General features: G+C 35.6%; 1 protein-coding gene across 1 annotated transcript in view; it reads right to left on the bottom strand.

The window, feature by feature from the left end:
• LOC150108186 (large ribosomal subunit protein eL19-like) overlaps positions 1–16097 on the bottom strand; it is a 91259-nt gene extending 75162 nt beyond the window's left edge. The window contains exon 1 of the mRNA XM_090415641.1: positions 15697–16097. Coding sequence (XP_090271767.1) covers positions 15697–15701 — 5 coding nt within the window. The 5' untranslated portion in view covers positions 15702–16097. The remainder of the gene's footprint in view (positions 1–15696) is intronic.
• Between the last annotated feature and the right edge of the window lie 2823 nt (positions 16098–18920).

Raw genomic sequence — 18920 nt, 5'->3', positions numbered from 1 at the left:
GTGATTAAAAAAAAAAAGAGGGGGGGGGCAAGCAATTGTTATTTTCTTTTTCTGTACTGAACTGGATTCTGGGTGCTAGCTGGTGAGGCAGAGCAGGAATGAATGTATCTGAGCCAAATTAAAGGTTTCAGAATTGCAGTATCAAGAGAATGTTTTTCAAAATGCTCCATATAGAAATTGGCCAAAGGAGGGAAAGGAGAGAATCCATGGAAGTACCTTCTATCTATTTATATAAAGTTTCTCTCAAGAGAAGTAAGTGTGGACAGAAAAATTAGAAATTAATAATATTCTGGGGAAAACATTTTTCCAGAAATTTCAAGTGTTCAGAAAGGGAGATATTTGTATATAAAGAGGTGACATGAAAGCTCACCATGATATCATTGTTTAAAATTAAATTTTAGATTAAAGAATGGAGATGAAAGGAATGTTTTTTTTTTTTAATATAAGATGAAATGTGGCCAATAAGCAGAATTAGATTTATCGACTATTTGGCTAATTTAAAGGAGGAGAAGTCAGTAACATCCACTATGCGATGGACAGGGTAATTAGGTTTATGAATTTAGCCAATCTACATCTGGGGTGGGGAGGAGGGAGGAAGGAACTAAAAAGTTTGAGTTTTCTAACACAAGGCAAAATGCAACATTTTCAGAAACTTTTCAACGTTTTTTTTTTTCCCCCTGAGAATTGGTGGGATCATAATCTCACCAATGTAAGTAGTGCAATCTATGAACAGTACATTCATATTGAAATGATAATCACTGGAATTGAAGACAGCAGCAGCTTTACCCTTGTGCTCTAGTAATGATTATGTTGTTGTCTTTGAGAAATGTATGTACAGCTGGCTGTTGGAAAGATTTCATTTCGGAGATGACACTTGTGACAAAATGTTAGCTATGTCAAGTCTAATATTTTTAGCAATATTATGAGGTAAGGTTGTTGAAGCTCTACTCTATATAACACATGATTTCTGAACTTCAACAAGGCATCACTAACAGCTGTTTCATTGAGTCTTTTTAATGAAATTAGCAACTTGAAAAGGCTGATTCTGCAGCTGAGAAAATCTGCTGCAAGGTTATTGTATTTTTTAAATATTTTTATCCTTTATTTTCTGAAATTCTTTGCAGCCATATTTATATGAAATATCAGAGAGAATACCCTAAAGTTCAGGGTTGAGAATAGAAGAGAGTCAACCTGGAGAGGGATACTGGCTCTCTTCTGAAAAAAAAAAAAAAAAAAAAAAAAAAAAACCGTTGAGTTTCAGTTTGCTGTGATGAAGCATAATAGATTTTTTTTTTCTATCAGATTGTGTGCAAGATATACAAGGCATATTAACTAGACCTGACTGAGCATAATTGTAGGGGAAGATCTCGCAGCTTTGATTATAATATAAGTTGCAAGAACAAGGAACCATGCAAACATTAATAACAGAGAGGATAGGAGAGAGAAGAGAAGCCAGCTTCAAATGAAGTTTGAAAGCAGTGCAGAGATTATATTCCTTTAAATTTCTGACAATTTTTCCTGAGGTACCAAAGATATAGGGAATAGTAATACCATTACTGTAGTCTGTACACTGAGAGAGATGAGAGGAATAGCCAATTTTTTGATCTCTTTGACATTGAAACCATTGGATAGGAAGGTCTGGCAAATAAAGAAAAATTCAGCAGTAAAGGATGCCTATATAGAACAGAAGTTGCAGCTCTGTTGACAATAGTTTCATTCGTAACATATTGTTGAGGGGGAAGTGATGGAAAGTTTGTTTAACTGTGTGGCTGGGTTTTCTATAAATTGAGAAAGAAAGGGTGCTGTTGAGCAGACGTGTGATTAGGGTATCTAAAAAGAGCAGGCTATTATTTTCTTTTTCTATAGTGAACTGTATTCTGGAGTGCTGTCTGTTAAGGTAAGGGAGGAAAATGGGTCTGAGCCATGTGGCCAAATAGAGAACACATCATCAATATGTTAGCCAAAAAGAACGGTTTGAGTATGTCAGAATCAAGATCACTATCACCTCCAAAAAGAAATCTTTCCAACAACCAGCTCTATATAAATTCTGCAAAGACAACACCACAATGGTTACTAGAGTCTGACAAGGGTAATGCAGTAGCTGTCCTCAATTCCAGTGATTATAACCACAATATGAATGTGCTGTTCAACTTCTCAGAAAAGAAATGCTAAAAAGCTTCTAAAATATGTCACATTTTTGCCTCCTAGAAAACTCAAAACCCCAGATATACAGATTGGCTAATTCAGAAACAATTACCTTCTCCGTAGTAAATGCTACTGACTTCCCATCCTTTAAATTAGCCAAACAGTTATATAAATTTTTAATTCTGCTTACTGCTACACTTCATCTTATATAAAATATTCCACCCATTTCAAAACATCATCATTATCAAATTCCTGATATGTATCCTGAGGAAGTATACAGGACATTATGATAGCATTGCATGAAAAACTAACTTCTGTTCAACAATTTTCCTCCAAATTAATCTGTTATCTGTCAAGACTCAAACATTATCAGATCTTATATTTCTGTCTTCTAAGGCACTTTTTACTGTATCAATCCACCTCTTCCTCTGGGTCTTCTTCTCAAAACAAGCGGCAGGGAACACTTGTTTTGCTAATCTTTCCTCTCCCATTCTGTTTAAATGATCATACCAACCATCTAAGATTAGCTCTGCTAACACATTCCTGAATGCTAACAATGAAAATTTTTTCCTAATATCCTCATTTTTAATACAATACAATACTCCCCGATGCCATCTGTTCACTCCACTAATCTTTCTAATAACTCTCATATCTATGGTTTCCAGTCTTTGATCAAACGTTTTTTTTCTAAACCAGCTCTCACATCCATAAGTAAAAATTGGTTTGAACACTGTCTTGTATAGCGCTAATTTAGTATTTTGACTAATTTATTTTTTATTCCATACAAATTTATTCAGTTGACTGCCTACAATAACCAGCTTTGCTTATTCTGTTGTCAATTTCCACTTCAAATCTATAATCAAAAATTTAGTTTTAAAGAATAATGACATCATGGTGAGCTTTGATGTCACCTCTTTATATAGAAATATTACTCTTTCTGGCACTTTAAATTTATTGAAAATGTTTTTCCCTACAACGTTTTTAATTTTGCAGTCCACACTTCTCTTGGAAGGACAGTTTAAATAAACAGATGGAAGGTACTGCCACTGATTCTATCCTCCTCTGGCTAATTTCTACATGGAGCATTTTGAAAAACATTCTGTTGATAATAGCATATTGTACACCCACACTTCATAGAACTGAGCTTGGCAATGTGCTAAGAATAGTGAATTCATGTTGAAGGGGAAAAAGAAATAAAGGATGTACGAATTGGTCACCAACACACAAAATCATGCTTTATACATAAATTTTCCACCTGTTTGTACAAGCAAAATAGTTAACTCTTTAAGAACTACAATTTTCATAAAAGAAAAGCTAATTTACCGATGTATAATAAACACTCATTAGGGCCGTCACCAGCTTAGATTGTGCCCTGAGGCAAACAATTAAATATTCTCCCTGATGAATTATAAGACGAAAATCTCCAATTGTTATTTTGTTTTTATTACAAGAGAAACATTAATGCAAAACGATTACATAATAATATTAATTAAATTTTATTAATTAACATTATTAAATTAATAATATTAATATTAATTAAATGGTTTAATTTAATTAATTAAATTAAATCTATGGGGATATCGCACAATAAAACTGTTTATAAGCTCACCTAAATGTAAATTCTAAGCTATGTCCGCCTCTATTGATATAGTTGCTAGACCAACCAATCTTTCTTGGGTCATCATTGCTGTTCACAAATAATTTTTAATCAGTTTAAGCTTGGAAAAACTTCTTTCCACGCTTGCTACACTAACAGGAATTGTTAGCATAGTGACGCTGCCTACCACAATATGGCTGAACGAGCTCCCTTATTACACCGCGCCTTGAGGCAGGCTGCCTCTCTGCTACACTCTGTTGAGAGTACTGACACTCATCCCACAAAATGCGTCGATTACCCTAATATTGGAATGGATTCTCCTTCTTCTGACACGTGCAGAAGTGTCAAAGGGTTTCGCATCTGTGGGCGTACAGTATGTACCATTTATGTATGTATATATGTATCATCTCTGCACCCTTACAACATCACTGATATCCTTTATCTCAGCTCCAAGAAAACACAATTTTGTCACACTCTCCTCAAGGACTCCTCATATCAATGAATCACCATACAAAATCTGATCCTTATTTTCACACTTTTGCTCTTTCACGCTCTGCTTTCTCTCCCATTTCTTTCACAGACATTTATCCAACTACTCAATCTTACATTTTGTTCTGTGAAGAACTCCAGATAAGTGCACTATCTTTTCCATTATTATCTGGCCATTCTCTTCATTTTCCACTGCATCATTCATATAGTCACTCATACAGCTTGCAACACTAACTACATCCAATTGCATTATCACGAATTTCGTCTTTGAAGTCACTCTCACTCTTCTCGCTCTCTTTGCTTATGACATTTGCTCATCAGACACATTCCACAGTTACATTCTCCCTCCAAAATCTTTCACTCTGCAAAAGCCATATATTTTGCACACGTTGCAGTGAATGTAATCACACATATTAGAATTGTCCATTGTTTTGCACATTGGTCCCATGATGCCCAATACAGTGTTCAATAAAACAAATATTAAACCTTTAAAAAAAATAAATAAATAAAATAAGCATACTACCCTTACAGTTAAGCACACAAACACTCATAAATATAATAATAATGATTCATAAAAGAAGATCTTAACTGTGATGAAAAACTTCCAAAAAGAATTTATCACCAATATTCACCACTTGCACTAGCTTCTGTTTGCTCACAGTACTTTCTCTCTGTACATATAAACTTGGATATATATATATATGAGAGAGAGAAAATTGTAAAATGAGAATTGATTGAAAAAACTGAAAGCTGGATTTCTGTTACTATGTAAACATGTTTATCTGAATGGAGATGGAAATGGACATCTCTGAGACACTAAGACCGCATATATTTATGAAGTGGATCTCAGAAAGTTTTGGAAGAAATGTTTTTTTATCTGTACTTTTCAGGTTTAAGGCTGAAATTGGGATGAATATGGAATCAATAGCTAATTCTTTGCTAAGCAATTCAGATATGAAGAATTCACCAAAAATCCTCTGTAAAATTAAGGCCTCTGCAGTACTCTATAGATAATATGATATTCAGGCTCTTCCATGACACCAAATAGAAAACACATCATTGACATATCTTAACCAGATAGAAGGTTCGAGAGGGGCTGAGTCAACAGTTGGTTTTTCAAAATCTTCCATAGAAAAATTGGCAAGCATGAGTGTGAGGAGAGGACCCCACAGAAGTACCCACTATCTGTTTATAAATTTTGTTCTTCCAAAAGAAATAACTGGAATAGATGGCAAAAGGAAAAGAGATCTATGATATCAAGAGGGAAAACTTTAATTTAAAAGTAATATGATATTATTTAAGGGAATGTTGGTGAACAATGATGTAATGTAAGCTCCATGAATTGGGGGAATAATACACTTAATATAGATTACGCATATACCTATCCCCTATGTACAAGGCATTAGCGAAAGCATAGCTAAGGTGTTAAAACCACTAAATATATGTGTGGCCTTTCGACCCATCAGAAAAATCTCCACATTCCTCATGTCCCTAAAGGAAAAGCTCACAGATCTCAGCTATCCAGGTGTCTATCAGATTCCCTGCTCATGTAAGTTATCATATTTCGAACAAACAGAAAGATCTGCTCTGATCCAGTTAGAAGAACACAAGTTGTATATCCAGTACCGTGAACCTGAATAGTCTGGACTGGCAGAGCATGCCATCAACACCAGACATAGAATTCAGTGGAACAAGACAAAAGTCATTCACAAAAGTCAGTTCCTTAATGGAATGGCTTTACAAAGAAACATGTGAAATGTTACTTTACTCCCCTAACCTAAACAGATCCGATGGTCTATGTCTTCCCCCCTTGTGGGAGCTAGTACTCTATAAATCAACAAATCTTTCCTAACTTGTAATTGTGTACACATATATATATTTATATATATATTAAAAAAAAAAATTTTTTTTTTTGAAAATAAATTTAGGAAATTTAACCTTAGCTACTTAGGGTGGCACTTTGTGATAACAGTCATTGTTTAATTAGCCTTTGTACATGTATTGATGATGCCTGTGATACTCAGACGAAAATTCTACGAATAAAGAATAATTTACGTGAGTTAATTCTGTTATTATAATAGTAAGTAATACTCCTTTAATATATGGAACTACTACTGCTTTACAGCGATCTAATAAGTCTGAGTTTGGCTGCTATTAGGTACAGGTTTAAACAATCTCTGTATATATATATATTTTTATGATTGCAACCATTATTTGGAAAATTATTAAAAATGTACTGATTTTTTTTTTTTTTTGGGAGGGGGGATTATCTTGTCATTTGAGTAAATAGATTTAATTCTGTGTATTAATGTTTTTACTATGCAATATATTTGCACAGGATGGTGGTGAATCAGTGTTCATATATCTGTTAGTATGTATTGGTTTTCTGTTGATGTTGATAAATGTAAAGCAATAACCATCTAGAAGTCGGGTAACCAACATATCTAAACAACAGGTTTTTTTTCCCCTCCCAATTTCTAAAGTAAATTTTATTCTATTCATCATCATCAAATTCCTGCCATGTACCCACAAGGGGTGTACAGGATATGATAGTACTACATGAAAAAATTATATCATTACTAACTTCGTATCTACAATTTTCCTCCAAATCAGTCTGTTACTTGTCAAGACTCCAACATTATCAGATCTTATATTTCTATCATCTAAGGCACTTTGTACCGTATCAATCCACCTATATCTTGGTCTTCCTCTGGGTCGTTTTCCTGCCAACCTGGCAGAGAACACTTGTTTTGCTAATCTTTCCTCCCCCATTCTGTTTAGGTGACCATACCACCTGAGATTAGCTCTGCTAACGCATTACTGGATGCAGACAATGTCAAGTTCTTTCCTAATATCCTCATTTTTAATATGATATTGCCATTGATGCCATCTGTTCACACCTCTAATCTTTCTCAGGACGCATATCTGCGGTCTCTAGTCTTTGGTCAAGTGTTTTACTTCTGACCCAGCTCTCAGATCCATAAGTTAAATCTGGTTTAAACACTGTCTTGTATAAAGCTAATTTAGTGTTCTGACTAATTTCTCTCTTATTCCATATGAATTTATTTAATTGACTTCCTACCATACCAGCTTTGTTAATTCTGTTGTCTATTTCCATATTTAATTTACCATCTTCACTAAAAATTGTGCCTAAGTAGCTGAAATGTTTCACTTGTTCCACAGGTTCTCCATTCACAACACAGTTGACATTTTCAATGATTCTACCTATTTTCATTGTCTTTGTCTTTTTATTGCTGACCTTCATACCATGTGTATTACAACAGCTATTCAATTTAGTCAGAGAATCTTGCAGACTTGTAGCGGATTTATTTAGAAGTATAACATCATCCGCATAAAGCAAAGAGCTGACATTAACATCTCCAATTTTGATATCATGTTTAATACCACTTTCCTTCATAATGTGATCCATATAGATAATGAATAACAGAGGGGAGATAATGTACATCCTTGTCTCACACCAGATTTAACATTAAACCATCTTCCTGTACTTCCTTCAATTCTAACTGCTGACTTACAACTCAAATAAAGACTAAGTATTGCTTGATATAATGCCCCATTGATACCCTATAACTGCAGCGTATTGAATAGCTTCTCTCTTGGCACCTTATCATATGCCTTTTCCAAATCGACAAAACTTAAATACAGATCTTTGTTATATTCCCATGCTTTCTCGACTATTTGTCGTAAAGTGAAGATCTGAACCTGACAGCCTCCATTTGTCCTGAATCCAGCTTGTTCTTCACCAAGCTTTTATTCCACAATTCTTCTCACCCGTTTCTCAAGTATGCTAGCATAGATTTTGCCAGGAACACTCAGTAGGGAAATACCTCTGTAATTCTCACATTCAGTTTTATTTCCCTTTTTATGTATGGGTACCATGAGAGCTCTACTCCAATCATCGGGAATTCGTCCCTCTGTCCAGGCTTTCTGAACTATGCAGTGCAGCCACTGTACGACTCTTATACCACCATACTTCAGCATTTCTGGTCGAATATCATCTACTCCAGCTGCCTTTCCAGATTTCAAGCTTTTGATGGCTTTTTCTACTTCAAGTATGGATATGTATTCCTGCCTGGTCAGTGTTTTTTACCACTGTGCTGTCATCACTGCTTGCTTCATTTAGCAGTTTTTCAAAGTAATTACTCCATACTTCAAGGATATCTATTATTCCGGTTTTCATGTCACCTTTATCATCTCTAATTCCTTTTACAGCACTCTTTCCTCCATTCCTAAGCTTCTTCAACAACCTCCAGAATATTTTGCCACCTTCTTGATATTTATTTTCTATATTCTTGCCAAAGTCCTCCCATGACATTTGTTTAGCTAGTTTTACATGGTGTTTAGCATTCTTGCATTTGTCTCTATATTCTCTAAGAGCACAAGCTGACTTATTTGACAGGAACGTTTGATATGCTTTCTTCTTTTACTTCACTGCCTCTTTAACTTCCTGTGTCCACCAGGGAGTTCTGATTTTTCTATCCTTGCAGACAACCTCACCACATGCCCCTCTGGCTGAATCAATCAGTGTTTTCTTGAAGGCTTGCCACTGAATCGCCAAGGTTTGGTTCCTGTTCTCAAACTCTTTCATTTTTTCTTTAATAATCTTTCTGTATTTTAGTCTACAGTTCACATCTGAGAGCTGCTCAACTTTTATTCGCTTTAAAACTTTCTTACATGTTATTCTTTTCAATATGAAATTCAATTTTATCCTGCTCAAGACTAAATACTGATCACTTCCAATTTCAAATCCTCTGTACACTCCGGTGTCCTGCACCAGGGAGAAAACATCACTATCAACAATAACAGTCAATGAGACTTTTCATTCCTAGCTTTCATTCCTTCTCTCCATGTGAATTTGTGCACATTTTTATGTTGGAACATGGTGTTAGTAATAACCAGTCCATGTCCTGAGCAGAAATCCAACAGATATTTGCCATTATTATTAGCTTTGCCCTTTTCTCCAAATTTTCCTAAAATATTTTTGTATGTCTCACAATCATTTCCTACTCTGCTATTTAGATCCCCAATAAGGACTAACTTTTCCTTTTTCATTGTGTCAGTTGCTTGTTCTAAAGCGTCAAAAAATTCCTCCACTTCTACTTTAGTAGAACCTTCTGTGGGACCATAGGCACAAATAAGTCTCATTGTCCAGTTCCCCCATTCTCATATTTGCCCACATTACTCTACTTGAGACTGACTGCCATTCAAGAAGATTAGCCTTCTATTTTGTGTTGAATACTATGGCTACTCCTTCTTTTCCTTGATTGTCATTGCCTGAATATAACATTTTGTATTTATTGCTCAGAAAGATTTCACCAGTTTTTGTCTTTTTTGTTTCAGTCACCCCTATTATGTCGATCTGGTACTTATCTAATTCCTCAGCTAGCTCCATTTCTTTGCCATTCAGGCTTCTTACGTTGATAGTACCGATCTTTAACTCTGGTGATGTTCGGTTGGGGTTTGTTTTTAGATTTGTTCCAGTAGCTGACTTTTCGCTGTTCGCCCTGGTTCCCTGGCGAAAACAATGGGGGCCTTGTTTAACCGGGTGACGCCCCAGCTGGCATGAAATTTTGTCATGTTGTACCATCATTTTTTTTTTTTTTTTTTTTTTTTGGGATGCTTAAGGGTCCAAGCTGTATAACTGAGAGGAGACCTCTACATAGCCTTTAAAGGAATGCGGAGAACCGACCAGGGCTTCTGACCTAATGTCCAATCCTCACCTTCTCGTGGTGCACCCTGTTGGGTATCTACTTGGTTAATTGGGATTTAGCCGACCAAATTGTATTCTTATTGGTTAAACCAACCAAAAAAAAAAAAATTATTCTATTAAATGCACTAAATAACATGATATTCTAGATATGTTTTTCACCATCAATTTGCTGATATGTACCCTCGAAAGATGTTCAGGCTACTATGACAGCACATGATTAAATTTACATTATTAATCTCCTATCCACACTTTTCCTCAAAATTATTCTATCACTTGTCAGCACTCCAATATTGTCATATCTAGCATTTCTGCTTTTAAGGCACTTCTGACTAAATCAATCCACCCACCTAGATCTTGGTCTTCCTCTCTCTCTCTCTCTTTCCTGCATCGAACACCTGTCTGGAACCTTTTCTCACCATTCTATTTAAATGGCCATACTACCTTAGATTAGCTCTGCTTACATATTCTTGAATGTTAACAATGACAAGTTCCTTCCTAATATGATTCTGCCATTGATCACATCTGTTTGCTTCTCTAATTTTTCTCAGAACCCTCATATTTGTGGTCTCTAGTCTTCAATTGAGTGCTTCATTTCTAACCCAACTCTCAGAACACTCGTATACTGCTAGTTTGGCAAATTTTTTACCTTATTCCCTATTGAATTTATTCAGCTGGCTACCTACCAAACCAGTTTTGTTTATTTTGTTGTCTATTTCCAGATTTAACTTGCCATTTTCACTAAAAATTGCACCTAAACTGAAATATTTTACTTGTTCTATACTCTCCATTCAGAATGCAGTTAATGTTCAATATAGACAAACCTGTGGAGAATTCATGACTAAATTAACACACGTGAACCACAGTAATAGGTTTTTTATTACGTAAATATTTTGTCCTGGGTATCTTAGGACATCATCAGTACAGTAGAACAATACTAGGAATGACACAAATAATAGGGTGCGTACGTACAATGGAATCCAAATTGCATGCAGTGACATGTTGCGGCCTGAACTTAAATTAGATTATATCGTTCATATTTATATGAAGATCTATGTAGGAGTTTTGTCTTTTCCCACTGGATGGTTTGGGTATTCAACTCCGTGTTGAGCGAGGCCTGATTTTTGACATTTAATGAGGCGGATATGGTCTTGATATTCTGAAATGCGTTTAAAAACTGATCTGCCTATCTACTACTGTGGTTCACGTGTGTTATTTTAGTCAATGTTTCTGCTTATTTTCTTGCCAAATTTGTTACAGGTGTTATTCAATTTAGTGAGAGAATCCTGGAGACTTGCACTAGACATGTTTAGAAGTACATCATCTGTAGAATGAAAAAGGGCTAAGTTTGACATCTTCATTTCTAATATCAGGCCTAATACCACTTTCATAATGTGATCAACAGATAGATCAATAGATAATGAATACGAGTGAAGATAATATGCATTCTTGTCTTACTCCTGATTTTACAAACCATCTTCCTGTATTTACTTCAACTCTAATTGCTGACTTACAATTTAAATATAAAATATGTATTGTTCCATTTACCCCATATAACTGTAGTATTTTGAAAAGCTTTTCAACATGCACATGCCAATGTCATACGTTTTTTCCGGATCTACACCATCTGTCCAAAAAGAAATCGAACTTTTTGAAAATAGAAGAAACTAGTGGCGCCGCCTGTTGTATCTTTTTGTTGTCGAAAGTGGCAACCTTCATTACTGTTGTTGTAAACGTACTGTTTATTTTCTGCCTATATATGTAATATCTTTACTCTTCTATCTTTATTCTATTCCTAATTCTTTAGCTTTACTCTAATGTGCTTTTTCTCTCTTAACCTTACTCACTTACTCTACTGCGTATTATGTTTTTCCACCTTCTGTATTTACTAGTCGAATGCCTAAGATGAAAAATTTATTTATTGCGACTGAGCCATCAGTGTATCAAATATTCGGCATATGTAAAATAAAAGATCAGGCAGCATTCTTTTAACAAATAATTAAAACACATTTATTTACATTAATATGAAATATACATGAATCAAACAACGGGGAGGGGGGGGTTGCTTTCTCTACCCATCTAAAAATCTTTAGCATAAGATTAGAATCCTTTCACTTCAATAATAAATAATCTGTTTAACTAAAACACTTATTTACTCTCTGCTTACAAATTCAACTTATTATACTTCTAGTTTACTCGCTAAGAGGTTAGCTAACTCTCTGTTAAGTTATTTTTATAGATTTTGTATCAACTTCTTACATGCTAATTGACTCTCTTATGGACACTTCCCACTACTATTAAATTAATTCTTAACAGTCGATATACAATATATTCCTAGATTATAAGAGAAAATATACAAAAGGATATGACTTACAGGGGCTCTGCATCACATATTCAGTCAAGTCTTTTACTAAAGTCTTTATGGCTTTTCTTTCATCTCGATCATAGGTATCCTTCAGGAGTATCTTGCTTCAGCGGTATCACTTGGGATATTAGCAGGCTTTTGGGCTGCAATCTGCAGTACTCGAATAGCACATATAAAAGGTTACAGCATATGGGCAATTCTCCTCTTGATCCTACTTCGGGAACTCCTGCTTCTATTTGCCGCCACTTCTGCTACTAATCGTCGATGACCGCAACTACTGCCGACTGGCTCTGGCTCTTCTTGGTAACAGCGCCTCACATTTGCTCTTTAGACACTTGGATCTCAGCTCTCCTCTTTGTAACTGGGGCTTTGCCTTTCCTCGTTGTTTGTTGCCACTGCTCTCATTCGGACTCTGCATATAGTCTCAGCTCGCTTCTGCTCTGGTTCCAACTTCTGATGACTCTCTCTTGACGTCTGGAAGCCCCTTATGCTCCACTCAGTCTCCTTTTATTTTGCGATCTTCAGGCCTGCACTAAGGGTAGTAACCCCGAAGAATTCAGCATGACTCTTTCATACTCTTTTTAGTGTGACCTGCTCTTTGTTCTCCTCCATGCAATCTTTTGATCGTATTTTGTCAGGCACGGAAACTTGTCTCTAAAACTAGCGGACCTCTTTGATACTTTTCTCCTTTTGGGTCGCGGAAACTTCTCTAAACCTAGCGGCACCCTTAGATACTATCGTCAAAGGTGTTAGTGCAGAGTTTGTAAGCAACTCATATATACAAAACTAGTAAACAACTTCCCTGTGCTCTTACACATAACTATATACAAAGTTCTCCGATGGCAAAGCATTGCCTTTGTTTTTGATGTTAAAACGGTAAATACATTCAGTTCCCACAGGGTAACTACATCAATATTTTGCAAATATACATAGAAACAAACAAGGTTATTTACAGTTCTCATGGGACTTGATCTATGTAAAAAATCGATGTAAAGTGCTTTAATAATTTTAAGCTACATCGAGTTTTTACATTGTGTCAACTGTTTATGACATTTGTTTCATTAGAAGCCGAGTTATGTGCCAAGAGTGACAGTGTGTTTTGACGAATGGTCGGTCGTCACGATATTCATGCTGTACACGACGAATTCTCGCTATCAATCACTTCAAAACTACGAGATAAAAGTCACCACTGACTGTTTGGCCAGGCAGAACGAATTCTTTCTACCCAGTACTTAGCCTAAACATATGACCATTTTGTATTATTTTTGATTCTTATCAAACTTCTGAGTTACTTTAGTAATTCCTTTTAATTACTGTGGGAAGCAGATAATTGTTATTGACAGGTGGGAGACCCACCACCATCCTGTTTATTAGACTTGAAGTGGTGCTTGAAAAAGTACCAATATTGGTCATCAAATTATCTATTCATTGGCCTACCAACAGACACATATTGGTCACTAAATTAGAAACCTTTATGAAGATGTCAACGTCACTTACGTAGCATACATACAAAATACTTGGTCATATGCATCACCACATGTTCTAGGCAACTATTTAATTAAGAATGCTGCTAGTCACTAATCATCAATAGTGTTGTTCACAATGGAAAAAAACAAAGGATTTTTCTGAGTTCAATAAAGGCTTATTGAGGATGCTCATCTAGCTGGAGCCATAATTTTGAAAACAGCAGAGTTGACTGGTTTCTCAAAAGGTGAGATATTCCATGAATTTAATCAATGGAGAAGTAATCTGTATTGCTTGTCTAAGAGGTGTAACTGTGGTCCTAAAAGAGTGTCAGGAATGAAATTGCCATCATCTGAGAAGACTTGCATGAACAAACAGAACTTTCTGTGAGCAGCAATTGACCAAGGTATTAATAAAGGTGGCTCCAAACCTAAATCTCACCAAACTTTGCACAGAGGACTGAAGAGGATCACTACTGGCAGTCTCATGCCTATACGAAAACCAATGATTTTTATAAAGAACTGGAAAGTTTGTCTACAGTGGGACACCACTGTAGACAAACCGTAGCCAGGGACACCATGACTAGACACTGGAACACGAAAAAGCCAAGTAGTCCGATGAGTCACAATACACCTTTGTTCTGCACTAACAGTAGGCAGAGAGTGGGGAGGGAGCCCCATAAAGTAATTAACCCAGCATGCCTTGTATATAAACAACTCAAGGTCTGGAGGTGATGTCACTATGTGAGGCATGTTTTACTGACACAGAATGGGTCCTATGATATTGCTGGAAGGTTAGGTGTCCTCCAAGGAATATCCAAATGTTGTTGCTGATGAAGTCCATCCTGCAATGTTGAATTTTTATCCAGCAGGTGAATTTTTTATTGCACAAGAATTGCTCAGCAGTGGTTCAGTGACTTACACCATCTTCCCTGGCCACCACAAAGCCTGGATGTGAACACTATTGATAATTTAAGGGTCATGTTAGAAAAACATATCCAGGAGGAAAGTCCTCTTCCATCAAAGCTGAGCCAGTTAAAGGACTCTCTAATATGTTGTAGACATAGATGCAATTCAACAACTTGTGGAATCTATACCAAACTGCATATGTGTGGTAATTTGGGCTAAAGGAGGTCCAACAATATCAAATAAAAGTTTCTAATTCAGCAAATGGGATGTGGACATTAATACACAAAAATAAGACTTTTGGTATTTATAGTGTTATCTAATTGTAATCTTATCCAGGACTCTTATGTCACCACATAGACAGGTGTTCCAATGTGATTATTAAGATTTAAAATTTGACAGCCTTTTCTATTACTTGACTTATCGCATGAAATTTTACCCCCCCCCCACCCTCATTCTAGATATTTCTAATATAGTAACTGATTTGAATAATTTCTGCAGGATATTTTATTTCTTTATACTTGTTTCTGATGACGACTGCTATACCAGTGAAAACATTTAGTTATTGTGAAAATAGCATTTTGTGTCCATTAAACTTCGAAACATACAACCATATACGTTTTATACTAGTCAAAACATTTAATTTTTTTTTATTTCTTTACCCCGCAATGCCTATCAATCCTATAAAAAGTGCATTTCTCAGTAGTGTCGTCAAATACTTATCTCTTGCTGAAAATCTTCAAATATCGAAGGCAAAAACTTTGAACTTAGTATCACCAATTTCATTAAACATCAACCGAATTGAACGATATATTTCCGTTTATGTTGGTTTGAACGTACAGCCACGTGCTCACAAAAAATGTTATTTACATCATCCCGTATCACAATTATGGCAACATAGAAATGTATGACATTTTATTTCTATATATATAATGATATAATTAGTGACATGCAAGTTTTCGTATATTTTGCATAACGCTTCTTTTTCTGAATATTACATTACCTCATGCCGAATATTACCAAATCACTGCTGATTCCATCACAACCTAAATCACATTTGTTCTCTACAGGAAGAGCCCTCTATCTAATATATAATAAACAAAGTAGGATTTTGTGAATTTTCATTTTTATCTCAGCTGAAAGTTGATATAAAGTGTTGTAATTCAGGACATCACCAGATTTCAGGAAATCACTCCTTCATATCAATTAATCATTACTCCATCAGAGATCCGTTTATGCTGAAGCTCGAATCAATTCCATAACAACAGAATATCTGTAAGAGCGCTTTTAGATGGTACCTATTTATCATTATAAATCTGTGTCCCGTGATTTGACACTTTAACGTTTATTGTAAAGTAAGCCTTTCAGTGTTCTAGTGGTGACAATAAAAGCAAAGCCAGTCAGTTGTATTTCCATATTTTCAATGACTAGGTAACCATTTGTTCTTCACAGTGATCGACTACGATGTGATGCTGAAGTGAGATTTAATGGGCCAGCAATCGTAAATGTACGAGTATCACACAATTTAATATTGTATGTAATTCGTCTAAATCACACAAAAAAAAACTTATATAGTAAATATAAAAAATATCAGAGTAATTTTTAAAGTTTTCTGGTTTTTGAATATAGTACAGTATTTTATTATGGATACAGAAAATTGTGCCTAGATACCACCATACGGGAGGAACCATCAGCTTTAATGCTAGCAAGTAGGTGAAATTTTTTTATCCTCTTCTCAGAATTTAAGGTTTTAATCCGGAAAATCAGAAAAAACTAGGAGTAGAACTATTTCAGGCAAATATCTCAGGGTTTAAGAACAAAACATAGAAGCCGTTACTTAGAAGTTACTTCTGTACTTAGAAGCGGTTATCTGTACTCTTCTCCGAAGTGTAGAAATGGTCAGTAACCTTTGAATCAACTTGCAGTGACTACTAAGCAGAGCCATATTTACGCACAAGCTACAGCTTGAGGCCTCACATTACAGGGGCCGGGCACCACCTCAGTAAATTGTTTTTTTTTCCCTTAACCTACTGTTTGCTGGATAGTTACGCTAAGGAAATTTATAGAATTAGGTGACTCCTCGTTGCTTTCCTTGTCCAATAGTATTTGATGTCTGTAAATATGTGTGTTCACAGGGCCAATTTGTCTGTTTTTTTGTGAGGGACGAAATCCTGAGATTCTGGGAGAAAAGCCATCCATCTACATTCGAGACCGGTTGACTCACAATTGATTGATATGCCCTGATAAAGGTTCTGTCAAAACAAACCTCGATATCTCAGGGCGTTTTAGGTTATCTATACCTTGGTATAGATAACCTAAAATTTACTCAGTAGAGAGCCCTTTTATAGTATAGGGATTACAACAGCCTTAAATCCGAACCTGAAACTAGGGATGGGAGCCTGTTGGTATATATACGTTATGTTGACAAAAGTATTTGGACACCTTTCATGAATATAAATACGACCGCTTCAAATTCTTGATTGTGGCATTTGACGAGAAAGATTGTTCACAGACATAGGTTGTAGCAAATAGTAAGAGCATCTTAATTACTCTTTCTGCAATTGACTAAAACTTTTCTTTAGCAGTCAACCAGATTACAGATAACTGAGAGTCTTTAAATTGAATTTTAATTATTATTATTATTATTATTCGTAACACCTCCAATGTAAACAGATTTTGAGTCCAATCGAACTTTTGCGTTATGGTTTAGTCAAAATTAAAACGGAGCTACTCCTGAAGAATGTTTAGGTGTTGCACTACAAGGGCTAATAGTCCTTCGCTAGGATTAAAATTAAAAGAGAGATTTAACATTCAAAGTGAACCATTAGTAACTTCATTTTTCCTTAGAGGGATTTTAATTTTCAGTCCATTAACTTTATCTGTACAAGGTAAAACATTTTGTTTGGTCCTTGTGTTTTTCGATTAAGTTCGTTCAGATGGTTAAATATATACGATAGCTATGCCGGGTTTCGAAACTAATAGTCGCCGTTTAAAATTAGTAAATCATGAGAGTCATTCATAAAAAAATTTCAATTCTTCTCTGAACTGTTGTCAAAACTCTGCCTTTGGACAACCAACAAACTTCAGTGTGGAATAGCAAAGACTCATGTTTTGATCCTATATTTTCGTGTAAGGATGCAAAAAAGCGGCAATATAGCTGTTTGATTTGATTAATTTTGACCATATAATTTAATAAGGACATGAAATCTAGTGGCAAAGTCTTTCCCATGGCAGCCTCCATGTGAAGAAAAAATATATCGATTGAATATTAGTTTTCAGACTGAACTTTTGAGGTCAAGCCACTAATTCTCCTCGTCATTGTAGTCGAACCATTCGTGCATTGACTTATACAGTTTATCAACATATATTTTATGTTTCAAAGTAATCGTTGATTACTTTAATGTTTCTTCCCCAGTTGTCTATTTGAGAAGTTCCTTCTTGAGATGTAATGTTCCTCACATATCTACTGGCCCACTGCCAACTCGAAACCTTGCTCTCGAATGGATGCTGGCTGTGTATAAAATAATATATACATGATAAAGAGTATGTGTTAATTCATTAGCACATCTCTTGGATCTTGGATACATATGGTGGGATTACATTAAAACAGGAAGCATTCTTGATATTTACGTTGTTCAAGATTCTTCTGATGAAGCAACAACAGGCACACGATGTAATATTCCAGGTAAAGGAGGAAGTGGTTTGCCCTTATCTCTGTAGGAGTTGGATGAGGAAAAATACTAGGAGTTTAGCCTGATCTTTGGATGAAGTTACAATGCAACCATTTAGGTGAGAAAGAGATGAAAGTACAGATGGACAAAGGTTATGCCAAAGGACAGAGGTCGTTTGGCATAAACGACCCGTACTGGCACAGGTGGCGAGTTTTCGCAGTACAGTTTGACAGTCTTAAATGATTATTTTGCAAGTTTTGCAGGCGCCAGTAGCAGCTGTAAACGAAACTTTTGTGGGGAAAAAAAATCTCAAGCCATTTCCATTTCGAGAAACCGTGGTTTGGATATATAGGGTATGAATTTTTAACAGAGCAAGAAATGAACCTGCTTTACATGGATAATTTCTAAGCATAAGATCACAATCGCAGTATTTCGATGTGAAAAATGGAATACTTTTTCCCGTTAACAGTAGTCTGACCGTGGAAAAGTGGAGTAAGTCATGATCTTCTTACTTGGCATTGTTCTAATGCCAAACTATACAAGATAGTGAACGATT

The sequence above is a fragment of the Typopeltis vanoorti genome, chromosome 3 (assembly GCF_054136105.1).
Source record: "Typopeltis vanoorti isolate ZY-2024b chromosome 3, IOZ_Tvanoo_1.0, whole genome shotgun sequence".
Lineage (NCBI taxonomy): Eukaryota > Metazoa > Arthropoda > Arachnida > Uropygi > Thelyphonidae > Typopeltis > Typopeltis vanoorti.
The sequence above is the reverse complement of the archived record's forward strand: the minus strand, read 5'-3'. Positions and strand labels throughout refer to the sequence as shown.